The 14,857-nt window shown below is 38.9% G+C and overlaps 1 protein-coding gene across 1 annotated transcript in view; it reads right to left on the reverse strand.

Annotated features, from left to right (window-relative positions):
* The window catches only part of flt4 (fms related receptor tyrosine kinase 4), a 56,216-nt gene that overhangs the window by 20,120 nt on the left and 21,239 nt on the right, over window positions 1–14,857 (reverse strand). Inside the window, exons 5-12 of the mRNA XM_059516480.1 lie at window positions 11,870–12,044; window positions 10,496–10,638; window positions 9,854–10,025; window positions 9,641–9,758; window positions 8,882–9,057; window positions 8,324–8,489; window positions 3,668–3,794; window positions 2,891–2,999 (exon numbers count right to left, since the gene is read on the reverse strand). Coding sequence (XP_059372463.1) covers window positions 2,891–2,999; window positions 3,668–3,794; window positions 8,324–8,489; window positions 8,882–9,057; window positions 9,641–9,758; window positions 9,854–10,025; window positions 10,496–10,638; window positions 11,870–12,044 — 1,186 coding nt within the window. The remainder of the gene's footprint in view (window positions 1–2,890; window positions 3,000–3,667; window positions 3,795–8,323; window positions 8,490–8,881; window positions 9,058–9,640; window positions 9,759–9,853; window positions 10,026–10,495; window positions 10,639–11,869; window positions 12,045–14,857) is intronic.

Genomic DNA, 14,857 nt, shown 5'->3' on the forward strand with positions numbered 1-14,857 from the left:
GGAGTCTAGGAGAAATAGATTAAACCCCGGTACAGTGGATGCCATTCTTTTTTTGCACAGCGAACGCAAAAACGCCAAATGAACAGTTCCATGTGCTAAATAATCAAAAGTTCATTGGTTATATGTAGCGTACTAGGTTGTAAATTGTTGGCCAGCCTATTAGATGATTACAAACGCTGCTTTGTAAATGTTTAAAAAATGTTATCACATGACCTGATAAATGGTTCATTTCATTCATTCATACTTAATCGTCTGTTGTTGTCAGTTAACAGGGCGATGTTTCTGCACTTTCAGGCTGTAATAAAGGCTGTTTTCATTTCCATTACAATGCATGTCTATTTAATGGTCGCCGGGGCGGGGCGGGGCGGGTTGTAAAAATAGATACAGTGGTGCGGCGCGGTGCGGGGCGGGCCAAATAATTTCATAAATGCGGGACCCGCGGGTTGGAAAAAAAGCCGACCCGCGCATCACTAACACACACACACACAAACACACACACACACACACACACACACAATGCATAGACAGGGCGCCAGAATCCAGTTCTCTTAAGCGCTTGAACTAACAATAAACATCCCAAAGTGCCAGTTTTGTCGATTATCCTCATAAGAGCAATCTTAAATGATTTATATAAAGTCTAAAATGAACAAAAAGAGTTGTGAGAGAATGAGGCGAGATCCATAGACAGTATATAAACGGTGAGATCCGCGTGTCTGTCTGCTCTTAAAGGGACAGCAGCCAATAAAGCTTCCTGTCAGTAAAGTTAAAGAACAAAGGGAACAGAGAAAATGACTCGCTGCTCTTGACTAAATAACTTTTGTAGCTTTAATAAGGATTAACTATTTAATTTATAGTTTATGAAGTGCAGACTGCATATAACTTTGATAACTTTATTAAATTTCTGTATATTTCCTAACTGTTAAGACAGGAACGGCAGGAGTAAACATGACATTTATTATGGGTTTATGTTAGCATTGTTTTAAGTTTACTTAAATTAAAAACTGTTATATTTTTGAAGCCTAATAATAAATGTAAAAAAAATTTTTTTTTTTTAAATCAGTAGCTGTATTAATATCAGTAATACTGGCCTTCATTCATAAAAAGATGTCATTTAAACAAGTATTTAAATTTAACTGTGAAATTAATACATTAAAAAATATATTAAAAACGTACAAAAACATTTCTTTTTTTATTGCGATTAATTGTGATTAATCACAGAAAAAAATGTGTGATTAATCTAGTTAAAGTTTTTAATCGATTGACAGCACTAATATATATATATATATATATATATATATATATATATATATATATAATTTTGAAAATCATTTTAATGGTAAAAATGCTACACTAAAAACCTTTTAAGTGGGTGCACAACCACTTTGGCACTATGTACTGTATAGTGATTATTGTTTGCCGTTCTCATTTGTTTGTTGGCATGATGTGGGTGATTTCATGTGCAAGAAAAGCTGCCACATCTAGATTACCATATTGTATTAATGTATTTAATATTAAACTAACACGTAAAAGTGTCAAATGTATGTGTGGATGTGGGGGGTACAACATCCCTACTGGTGAAGAAAAGTTTTTTTTTCCAGACCTGAATGGCGACCGAATGTGGTGTTAGTGTTGGTCCGGACTCTAAAAATGGTTCTGTTACTGGCCTTAACATTGCTTAAATAGAGTAAGAGATTTGCAAGCCCTTCCAATTGCGTCTTCTTACAAAGACTTTGTCCCTGAGCTGGACTTTTGAACCTAGACTAAACTATTTTCGGAAGATGCCTTCCTCTACCACCAATCATCAGGAAATGTTTCAAATCTGCCTGGAAGAGAATGTGTGTCTGTATTGTCTTAAAGCAGTCAAGGAGGATAATTTGAATGGCCAAAGGCTCTCCAAGGATTGCAGCTAGAGAATTATAGAATATTGTTCAGTCAACAGATAAAAAATCTAAACCTGACTGCCACTGTTAGAAATCTTAAAGTGGGCAATGGATGGATCTTCCATCAGGGCAATGATCCAAAACACCAAAATCAACAAAAAATGGGTGACTAAATGCCACTGCCATGGCTTTTCCAGTCCTTTGACCCGAATTCAATAGAAAACTTAAGAGGATATTCTTGATTCAGATCAGATTAGATTCAATTTTTGTATTAGAGAAAGCATATATATATTATTTTTCCACCTTCTACAATTGTTTTAACTAAATAAAATGTTGGGGTTTTGTGAATATTTTTAATAAAAGATCAACAACCTAGATTTATTTTTACAGACTTCTTTGTTTATATTTACAAAGGGTATCAATAATTCAGAACACAACTGTATTAGTATTTACCTCAGCTTGTGGTTGAACTTTAATTCATATTTCTTTCTATTAAACACTTATGTTTTAAAGGTGGTTGACAGTAAATTACAAGAGTAGCAGATTTTAAACAGATTCTAGTAATTTGGTATATTACCATCATAAAATGTTTTTTTTCTCTCTTTACTGTTTTTTATCTGAATGTAATTGGATTATATTATAATTGATGAGCTATTGTTTTAATTATTGCTTCGATATTTTTTATGATAAAGTTCTGGCGACAACATCTACATTTTTTACTGAAAATTACACTAACATTTTACAGTGTATGGATAATACTCAAGGTTAAAGTTTTTATGAAATAGAAGTGATCATCTTTTTTCCCTACTGTGAAGTAGATCCAGGTGAAATGGATTCTTGAACAACAAAAAAATGTAGAAAAAAAAAGGATATGCACAAACACATCATTTAAAATAAACGCTTGCAAGAACTGTAAATTTTGATTTCATGGTGATTTAAGCATGATCTTTTGTTATGTTATTGAAAATCCATAAAGTTTTGTTTAGCACAAAAGTGTTGCTGAAACTCACTGGTCACGTAGAAATAGATCAATCGTTCATCTCTTCCCACTTTGTTCTCTGCTGAGCACTTGTACATAGCCGACACATTGGCTCTCTGAATAACCAAACGGCTCACAGTCTGTGGAAACAACAGAAGAAGTTTCAAAGACTGACTTGTTTTCATCTGGATCACATGCAAAAAAAATAAAAATAAAATCATTGTTAAAAGGATAGTTCACCTAAAAATTAAATCTCTTCATTATTTACTTGTGTTGTTGCTTCAAAACAGTATATACAGTATATATTCTGTATAGTAAACCTTCCGTGGAACACAAAAGAAGATGTTTTGACAAACAAGTCAGTGGGATTATAAACCCTTTTTCTGCTCATTAGAAGAACGATGGTCAGAATAAAATACAGTACGAGAAAATAAATTATGATTTTTTTACTTTTTGGTGAATCTTTAAGCTGTATAGTGTATTAGTCTATCTTTCCCCTCCCACTCCTATTCCCAGGGTCAAACACAGGAAATTACCCTTACAGGTGTGACAGAAAACAGGAAGAGTGTGCTGTGTTAATGTGTGTTTATTCCCTCTCCATCCAGGGCGCAAGAACTGGAAGATGGGTTTAAATATTTTGAAAGTGGAAATTGTAACACATTCCCCCTCCCACCCACCCTAGATGTCAAGTTTTGGTTATCCGGTGTCACATAAAGCACTCAGGGTTCAGGTTGCGGGCACATAAACTTGGTTCGGACATTTATGGGAAATTTTCAGGAAATAAGAAAAATCCAAACAGGAAGTGAACCTTTTCTTTCCCATCCACCATCTCAGTCAAAGTTTCAAAACTCTCGATAGGATTGACAGCGTGTTCAGGATCCAAACCCATCCAGTTTTGACAGATGGGAATTTTGTCTCGTTGACCCCTTCGACCTCTGTGAAAATGAAAACACAACTATGAATACCATAGGACAGATATGGACAAAATGTTTCAGGACAAAACATCAGTCTCATTGCATTTATAAACTCTTAGAATATTCCTCCCTAATATGTGTGTCGGGGTTATGGAGCTGTTTTGTTGTGTTTTTTCTCCCCATGTGCTCCCCGTGACCTAGTTGTCACCAGTGTTGGGTGTAATGCATTACTAAGTAAGTACCCTCATTGTTTCCCGAAGGATTCCCTTGCCCGCCCTGAATACCTCCTCTTGCTGGAGCAGGGGGAGCACTCGCTCAAGGACCAGACCAGACCAGACTGTTTTTGGCCCTTGCCCATCTCACCAGCTACCCAGCAACAGAGCCCACAATGAGGGAGAATGGCGTGGACAGTGAGAGCACAGAGAGGAGCTCCGCCCCTTGCACTGTGGCTGAGGGTGAGCTGATTATGGATCTGGGACTGCTGGACTTCAAAGGGGAGTCTATTGATGGGGACCGCATAGACTGGGACACTGATCTGGCCACTTTCCTCCCTCCAGCTGCAGATCCCTCTGTCACTCCCATTCCTGAGTTAAGCCATGAGAGGGCTCATGTTACTGAGTTAAGCCCAGAGAGGGCTCCCATTCATGAGTTAGGCCGAGAAGGCTCTCGTTCCCAGTTCAACCCTGAAAGCCCAGAGGCTCACAAATGCCAATCCTCCTACCTGCTCCTGCCTTCTCCTTCGCTGTCGTCTGGCAGCCCCTCTGCTTGCCCTTAGCCCACCATCAACAAGGTGGAGCTTCACGGGACTGCCATCCCATCCCATGACTCCGCCTCCAGCCTCTAAGCCCCAGACTCTACCTCGGCCCGTTGACTCGTCGGCTCCAACATGGCTCCAAACTCCCTCCTCTCCACCATGGCCCACCAGTCCACTAGCTCTGCCGGACTTCCTCATCCCTCCTTCATCACCTTGGTCTGGCATCGACCATCCTGTGCCTCTGGACTCCAATCCTCCGGTTGCAGATTGTCCCTTCATCCAACGGGTTCCATCAGGCTCCTTCATTCCCTTGGCTCCTACACAGTCCTCTGTCGCTCTGGCTCCATGTTGGCCTTTAGGATCCACTGGTCCGTGGTGGTCGCCGGCATCATCTGTTCCGCCTTGGACCTCTGGAGCCTCCCTGTCATCATGGCTCATTGGCTCTCCATCTCCACCTCGGGATCATCTGCCGTTGGTCGTCCCCCTGGAGTTATCTGCCTTTCCTCCTCTATGACTCCTCCCTCTGTCGGCTCCACCGTGGGCCGCCATCATGGCTGTGGGCTGGATCCTTCTGCTCCAAGTCCTTCCTGTCGCCTCCCTGGCTCCTCCCTCCATCGTCACCTCACTGGACTTTGTCTGCCGGACCCCGCCAGGTTTCTGTCTGCCTCCTGAGCCTCCTCCCAAGTTCCCACCCATCCACCCAGGATGTGTCTTCCAGGAGGGAGGCGATATATCAGGGTTATGGGCCTGTTTTGTTGTGTTTTCCCTCCCCATGTGCTTCCTGTGACCTAGTTTTCCTGTGTGTTTGATTATTCATGTCTCCTAGGTGTGTCTTGTCAATTACCCTATGCATTTAAGTTCCAGTCTGTGCAGTGTTTTTCCAGTATTGAATGTATTCATCTATGTGCAACGTGTGTGTGTGCCTGCCCTGTGTTACCCAGAATTGGAGATTAGGAGCTGCTGAAACAGTTCTACTCAGCCATTATTGAGTCTGTCCTTTGCACTTCAATAACTGTCTGGTTTAGTTCAGCTAAAAAATCAGACATCAGAAGACTACAGAGACAGTTCGGACAACTGAAAGGATTATTGGTGCTCCCCTGCCCACCCTTAAAGAACATCAAGAGTGAGAAAAGAGGCTCAGAAAATCACTCTGGATCCCTCACATCCAAGTTACCCCCTCTTTGAACTGGCCGGCGCTTCAGAGCTGCAAATACCAGGACAGTCAGTCACAAGAACGGTTTCTTCCACCAGGCAATCTACCTCATGAACATGTTCCCCACTTATTCAATAAAAATGTGCAATATCATTATATTTATTTGTTACCCCTCCATCCTAGTACATCCCTGCATCTTGCATCTTACTCTATTCTATTCCAGTATCATCTATAGCACAACCGTATATACAAATTATTATTATTTTTTTTGCCTGTGTGTTGTTGTCTCTCTGTACTGGAAGATTATGTCATTAAAACAAATTCCTTGTATGCCCAAGCATACTTGGCAATAAAGCTCTTTCTGATTCTGATTAAATCCCTACGTCACCTCACTCCTTCGCTCCTTCACAGTCGCAGCAGATCGTGACAGTGTGTGGGAAAGAGAAAGAGGGAGAGGAGAGCGGGAATATCAGATGCAGGATGCACACATCGACAGTACCCACACCAGGAAGAGCTTTTAGATGCATCTGCTTTCCTGTGTGCGATGAGAGCTAAGGAACGACAAACGAAGGCAACAAATGAGCATTAGCCTTTGATTAATTTAAAAGATATAACACAATGGGTATGTTGCAAAACCTAGTCAGCTGTCTACCTAAGGCATAAGGCATAATACAGCGCATCCTGACACAAGGCTTGGTTATTGAATCAAATCACATTCCAGGGGGCCCCCAATCTGACCAGGGCCCTTTGAATCACCCCAACCTTTTCTCTCTCGTCAACTGTACACATGATATACAGTAAGGTTGCATTGTATCTGTCCTTTACAAACAAGGCAATCCTACAACACACTGCAATAAGCTCAGTAAAAAAAAAACCTTCCAAATTGCCAAGAGATGTCATAAATATAGTAATGTACAGTAGATATAGTAGATAGAAGAACCATTTATATAAATAGTTTAATCTAATTAAAAATGATTAGTTTCACCAAATTTGTGTGTGCTCCTTTGAAAAGAAGGCAATTCCAGAATGCACTGCATTGAACTTAGTCAAACATATGTATCTAAGGTATATAAATTAGAATTTAAAAAAATAATGACCTGTCTACGAAAAAAAAAGTTAAGTTAAAAAAACCTTTTCACAGTCTTCTTCACCTTGTAGCAATGCATTATGGGATTGTATATTTGGTAACACTTAAGTATAATACCAAATCTCACTATGAACAAGTTGCTTATTAGCATGCCTATTATTAACATATAGGCTGTTTATTAGTAATTATAAAGCACATATTCTGCATGACCATACTATACATCCCTAATCCTACCAATACCTAAACTTAATTACTACCTTACTAACTATTAATTAGCAGCAAATTAGGAGTTTGAGGCTTTGATAGTTAATTATTTGTTAATAGCGAGAATTGGATCTCAAAATAAAGTGTGACCATATTTTTCATTAAAGAGATGCACATTCCTAAATATATTCTATTCTATGATAAAAGATATACTATTATGATCACACCAACACTTTGCTATTCTCATAGGATTAGAAATGGTTAGGGTTAGACATAAATTCCTGAACCTACCGTTTAGCACCAAGCATGATATTTTTCCACTCACAAAAAATCTGCATGTGCCAATTTGCATAGCCAACTTGTATTAAAACCAAATCATGGCAGCGGTGAATTACCCATATAATGCATATAACTGTCTAAGTAGGCCGATCACTTGGTTTTGAAATAGTGCTAATATCTGCATCCTTAGAGTGGAACTCACAGCCTGATATCAAGAAATAATAACTGCTGATAAATATATAATGCACTGGTTCGAGTGTGACTAGGGACTCTAGGCTTCAGCTGTGAGAGTGTATAAATGATGTGGAAACAAATGGGAATTGCGGTTCGCCTCCAGCTCTCTCTGGACCTGTCTGAATGATTCAGCTGCTGCCTGTAGCTCATTCTCTCCAACCCAGACTCTAGAAGCAAATCAAACCACAGAGAAGGTCCAAGCAGTCCTCTTTCAGGGCCAGAGGATGCTTAAATGCCTCTGTCTCTGTGCTTCCTGTTGTTTAGACGACAGGACTCTGTCCTTCACACTGTGCTTTCTTCAAGCCGAATACTATAAATATTCCAAACGCCCTCCTAACCTCCCCACCTTCCCCAGCTGCCTTATCTGTCACATCTCTAGTCAACAAGGAAGAAAAGCTGCCAACGCACCGCCCACTCAGCCTTTACTTCAGGAAAAATAAACAAAGCTTCTGAAAACATGGGAAAGAGTGTCTCTGACTAGTAAGAGACTGTGGGCAAGTCGCCAAAAGGGACAAAAACTATCCACTCTGAACTCAACCTGAACCACAAGCACTGGTGTTTAACATTCAATGGTGATTTCGACAGCTTCACCAGATCAGCTAATACTCCCATTGATCCAGTGCTGACACTGGGAGCGCAGTCCCTTCAGAGTGAGCAATATCCTGAGACTTGAGATGTTTGGAGAACCTATTAACATTGCAACATTCACTTTGGATGAAAGCGCCTGCTAAATGCATAAATTAAAATGTAAATTCTCAGCCCAACGACATTAATTCAGAGGTTTTCAACATGATTCAGAAAGCATGTCAGATGTGACGAGTTGATCTCTGGTTTCTTACAGGGTTCTGCGGGTGCTGTTGAGACCGCAGGGGCTCCACGGCCTCCACTGCCAGGTGATGGTGGCAGGAGGGGACCCGGTGGCGGTGCAGGTGAGCGTCTGTCGACTGCTCCTCCTGTAGGGGTTGGTAGGTGTTGCTGTCTCCTTCTCATGGATCTGAGGAGGAACTGCACATGCAAATCGAGAAATTTATGACAAATCACTATTACACTTTCGAAAAAGTGAATTACATTAGTTAACATGAACTAATAACACAACACACTAAAGCAAATATAGATTATATATATATATATATATATTATGCCATCCTTATGACAGAGCAAGAAAAGAAAACTGCACATACAAGATGATTTTCATGCATTATTTTTCATTTCATTTGTTTGATGAATGATCCCTTCTAGCATTTGTACTGCAGCTACAATCTTTCTGTTTCCAGCTCAGATTTTTAACCACCAAGGCACATCAACCCTGACTTTTTTTTATTTTTTTTATAATGGATTAACTTAATCGAAAGAGCAGATATTTCATATATACATCTATTACACATTGAGAGCATTACCATTGACTAAGAGAGTAAAGTTTAGTCTTTTCTCCAGGGCTGCACGTGTGTTTTTCAGGATCAGTGTGTATTCTCCAGCATCCTGCTTACACACGTCTCTGATCTCCAGAGCATGCTGCTGGACCCTAAACCGACTGAACTCTGGCCGTCTGGTGATCAATTTGCCATTCTTATACCTGCACACATACAGATCATTTACAACATAATGCTGTCTGGTTAAATATATGCACATTCATGACTATTTTTAAAGATGAAATGTTTTCCATGACATTTGTTTCCAAAAAAAGACATTCAGCATGAAGGAAAATATAGAATGGCACATGATTGATTGGTATGGTAAAAATGTCGATAACAAGGGAGCAATTCTCAATATTAATTAGTTGCTTTTAAACATGCCTGTTATTAACTGTTTATTAGTACTTATAAAGCACATACTCTGCATGACCATATTCTACATCCCTAATCCTACACACAATCTAAATTTAATTACTTTAATTACTTACTATTAAAAAGCAGCAAATTAAGGCAAAGGTCATGGTTAATGGTTTGTTATAAGTGAGAATTGAACCTTAAAATAAAGTGTGACTGAAAATGTCTTTATTTGGGGGCTTGGTGTTGTCAGGCAAAGCTGTTTCTGATGCAGAGCATGGTCATTTATTTTAATGACAGATTACATGATATAAAAATACATTCAAATTATATGGCAAGCACAGGATTCACAAGTTGCTCAGGCATGTTTGCAAATGCTTGACTTTTTACCATTTTGTTTCTGGTAAGGGGTATGCTGACACTTTCACAGGGAGCCGGGCAGATTTTTGTCCTTCCTTCGCCTCTATAACTGATCCATTCCTGTAGTCCAAGCTGATGAAAGGTTTCTCTGTGGAATTATGGAAGAGCTGTTACATTAGAAGTAACATGCTGTTTGTTTAACAATATATGTGTAATAGTACAGGCATAGTTATTTTTACATACCGTGAACTAAGACTACAGTGGTAAGCTCTTGTTTCACCTCCACACTACTGACAGAGCAGGTGTAGTAACCGCTATCATCCACATTAACGCTTCTGATTGTGAGGATACTAGACACTTCCGTCGCTTTGTCCAGGATGTTACGCACAGACTGAAAACTTGCCAGTCTGTTCTCCTGTCCGCACAGTGCAAAGAAATCTGATTAGTGCTCTGACTTTTGTGTTCTTGTTGTGTACACTTGCTATTTGCAACGTCACCAATTAAAATACTATATACTACCACATAACTAGCTTTCCATGAATTGCATGACTTTAGAGAGGGATGCAGGAAACTAACTAAGGCTGATGTTGAAATGAAATCCTGGACTATTAAGACAGTGGAAATAATAACTGGATAGATGTACTAAATGAGTGGCCACAGATAAGCACGAGTGTTGGAGAATGATGAATAAGACTGCATATTTTAGCTGAGATGTATTAATATAGAATGCAATCACACCAAAGCCGCTGCATTTTTGTTCACAACCCAATAGCATTGCAAATTCATTAGATAAAGGACATTTATTCTGAATTGGACAGGTCATGTTCTTGCTTGTAGTTGATAGTGATAACAGTACTGTAATATGTATTGTGGCCTGGTAATTACCTTTTGGCCTGGGTAGTCCCAGTGGAATTCCACACCAGTGTTGAACTCGACCAGCGCCGTGCAGTTGAGCTCCAGACTCTCCCCCTGCATGAGCTCCACGGGCGAGTCCTCAGGAAACAGCTTGAGCTCGTAAAACTTCAGTCCTGTTGGGTGTTGCAAACATGGACTTGTCAGCACTTTCAAGTTCTTGGCACAATGGATGAAGTGTTTGTATCATTGCTGTCTCCACCATGATATTAGGGTGTTGTGGGCGGTTGCTATGAGGTTGCTAGATGCTCCGGGCAGTTTTAAAAAAAGTACCGCTGTACAGAACCCGCTTACTGTAAGTGTGATTTTTGGGATAGACTTTGTTTTAAGGCGTCCTTTTTAAAGTCTAATTACACAAATAAGTACTAAGTAATATATATAACGTCCTTTCTGTGTGTGTGTGTGTGTGTGTGTATGTAATCAGTGTGATTAGTAATCACCTCATTAATCTAAATAAACTGTGACTTTGTGAGTTGTTGATAATTTGTAAGTTTTAATGGCCCAAATAAAGCAAGTGAAGCAAACAAAGCAATTAGGTGCATTTTATTAGATATGCTAATGTAATATTTATTCAGGAGTTCAGCTGGTATGCTCTGCTGACTCTACAGCACCACGTAATTAAAGCAAAGTTTTCATTTGTCCCTTTTGAGTAAATAGGTTATTGATTTTGGCCAGTGTTTTGTATGACCAGCACTTTAGATCGAAAAAAGAAGGATGATGACCTCATTTAGTAGTGTAATGATAAAGCATTTCTGAGATGTCCCTCAGCAGGATGGGAGAAGATCACACCCAACTCCAGAATCAGCGTATGGAAAAAAAATCTACTCAACTATCTGGACGAATCCTGTTTTCAATGTGATATAAAATGAAAAGTCTACATAATAGATAATTCTACGTAATAATATACTTCAATCAAAACATTTTTCTAGATCAAAAACCTCTGTTGGTTCTGGAACAACATTCCTGCAGTATAAACCAATCACAGCCTTAAACATACTGCAACGGGCAGGAGCGGATGAGAATGCTGTTCCCACCCCTAACCACAACCTTAAAATTAAAAGATGGAAACTGGAATGTGATTGTTGACACTGATTGTTTGATGGATGAATCAAGTCACTCTGCTAGTATCTACCAAATGGCTTAAATCTAAAACATACATGATCCTTCTTGGCAATATCACCATTTTATAAAACAGTGTATTCAATATTACTCAGTAACATCTAGATCTATTATTTGTTATTATAGCTATACCCGTTAAATTACTGTTAACTACTGGCACGATTTTATAAAGGCTTCATTACCTGCAGCTACTTAAAACTTCTTAAATATTGAATATTTAATGCTTACCTATTGCCTGCACCATAAATATAGATGATCTGTGCTCGTTGTTGTGGACTGAAGTGGAGCAGAAGAAGCCGAAGAAAGTGGAACTGTTCTTAAAGATGTGGCTGGGAACCAACCAGCCCCTTTTATTATTCCAGGTGATTTCATTGCCTTCTAGAAGCAATGTAGCCTGCTCTAACTGTACAAACAACAACAAACATTTAGCACAAACACATCTGAAAGTTAAAATAAAGACAATGTTACAATCTCAGACCAATATTACAATCTTATGTATAAAAAAAGCACATATTTAGGCTTGTGATCCAAAAATAATTCTTTATATATCTGAAAAATAAGTTGCATGGTTTTTGAAAAAATTAAGGTGAGGTCACAACAGAGAAATTTTGCAGACAAAAAAGATCCACTGTCTATTGTCAATACCATAGATATGTATGAAGCACCGCTCACACACTTTCTGACAAAGTAGCTTTCTGGTGGTCAGCGCAATGAATTCACATGACCAATTTAAAAATGAACATACCCTGCATTGAAAAAATGCAATCACATGCAATCACATGGATTCCTATTGAAATGACTGGATTTTGTGGATGAAATTTTGCAGAGCAAATGCAACTACACAAACTAACTTCTTAAGGCAGGAAACTGGGGCAGAAATCTAGTGACTGAATGAGGCACAATTCAAGTCTATTCAGGTCACACTTACTGCATCTAATTTGCTTTAAATTGAAAATTCAGTCATCGTCTTTTCCACCTCATGAGTCATGAATCATGTCACTCAAAACTCCCCGTTGAACCAAATGTCAAAGATGCTCCTGTCCATCCAATAAAATGTATGGTTATAATTCTGCTGCAATTAAATAAAGTCTAGTCATAGTCTGAAAAAAATGTAAAACAGTTCTGAAGATTTGAAATTATTGAAAATATTAAGGGCGTAAGTAAGTCGGCTCTTGAGTCTATGGCTGCCCTGACACACTAATAGAGGAAAGTCTTAACATTAACCATTGCAAATTTGAAATCTATAACTTGAACTCTTTTTTAACCGTAAGCCACAGAAGGAACTTTCTCTTTTTCTTCTGAATCCTTGGCTTAGGCAAATGAACACCAAAATGTAAAAATGTGTTGGTGTTGTTTTTGCCCTATTTTTAATTGTTTCGTAAAACCTACTTATTAAAATGGCCCTTTTTTAATTATCTAATTGCAAAGTGTAAAGTGCACGGCGCAGGTGCACTCAGGGCGTGTCCAAATCCACTTTTGCTATTTTAACGACGGAAAAACGATTGGCGCGCCCGGGTGCATGGTCAAAACGGGTTGTCCCTATTCTCTTAATGAGTAATGGGTGTAATAACGTGCAATAAACCAATCAGAGGCTCATCTTCCATTCCCTTTAATAGCCAGTTGCGCTCCTGCCATGACGGATTTGCTATTTACATGGCGGAATTTGGCAAGCGCAAAGACAGAACGGGTATCCGAGACGAAACGGAGCTGCTCGTGTGCAAGCAAATAGATTCTAATACATATAATTCCTAATTCTGATACATGCGATGACTATTCATTATGACATGTAGGCATTTATATATATATATATATATATATATATATATATATATATATATATATATACAGTACAGACCAAAAGTTTGGAAACATTACTATTTTTAATGTTTTTGAAAGAAGTTTCTTCTGCTCATCAAGCCTGCATTTATTTGATCAAAAATACAGAAAAAAATAATAATATTGTGATATATTATTACAATTTAAAATAATTGTTTTAAAATTTATTATACTTTAAATTATCATTTATTTCTGTGATGCAAAGTTGAATTTTTAGGATCATTATCACATGATCCTTTAGAAATCATTCTAATATGACGATTCATTATCAAAGTTGGAAACAGTTCTGCTGCTTAATATTTTTTCAGAACATGTGATACTTTTTTAGGATACTTTGATGAATAAAAAGTAAAAAAAAAAGAAGCTATGTTTTTAAAATATAAATATTTTGTAATAACAATATACACTACTGGTCAGTAATTTGGGGTCAGTAATTTTTTTTCTTTCATTTTTTAAATAAAATCATTAAATTGTTAAATTGATAAAAAGTGATAGTAAAGAAAATATATTATTAAAATATATATTATTAGAATTTTTTTTTTATTTTGAATAAATGCAGTTCTTTTTAACCTTTTATTCATCAAATATATGAGACAGCAGAACTGTTTCCAACACTCATAATAAATCAGAATATTAGAATGATTTCTAAATGATCATGTGATCGACTGATGTTACATGTGACACTGAAGGCTGGAGGAATGATGCTGAAAATTCAGCTTTGCATCACAGGAATAAGTTATTTTTTAAGTATATTCAAATAGAAAACTATTATTTTAAGTTGTAATAATATTTCACAATATTACTGTTTTTTCTGTATTTTTGATCAAATAAATGCAGGCTTGATGAGGGCGGGTCGACGAACTGCTGGACCGCCTAAGAAGGGCCCCGTACATCAGTACCCTGGACCTCACCAAGGGCTATTGGCAGGTACCGCTCTCCGAGGCCGCCAAGCCGAAGACTGCCTTCTCAACCCCCAGTGGCCATTGGCAGTACCGGACCCTTCCCTTTGGCCTCCACGTGCCCCTACAGTGGATGGCCCACGCCAAGGACACAAATGCTAGGGTGACTCGCTGGTTCTTAGCGCTCCAGGACTTCCACTTTGAGGTGCGCCATCGGGCCGGGGCCGCCAACGCGAATGTGGATGGCCTCTCACGAATCTGGACAGCTTATGCAGGTCTGTCAGGGGTCATTCCCCACCCTCCCCTAACTTCACCCCTACTTTCCCCATTTGTTCGCAGGACCAGAACGACGCTTGGGGGGGGGGGGGCGAATGTGACGAGCGTCCTAGGAGGAATCAGCATCGCCCTGGCAACCAACGGCATACACCTGCACGTCCTCACCGCTGGCTGATCGTTCACAGCTGCATCTCATCAGAACACC

The sequence above is a fragment of the Carassius carassius genome, chromosome 29, assembly GCF_963082965.1.
Source record: "Carassius carassius chromosome 29, fCarCar2.1, whole genome shotgun sequence".
Classification (NCBI taxonomy): Eukaryota; Metazoa; Chordata; class Actinopteri; order Cypriniformes; family Cyprinidae; genus Carassius; species Carassius carassius.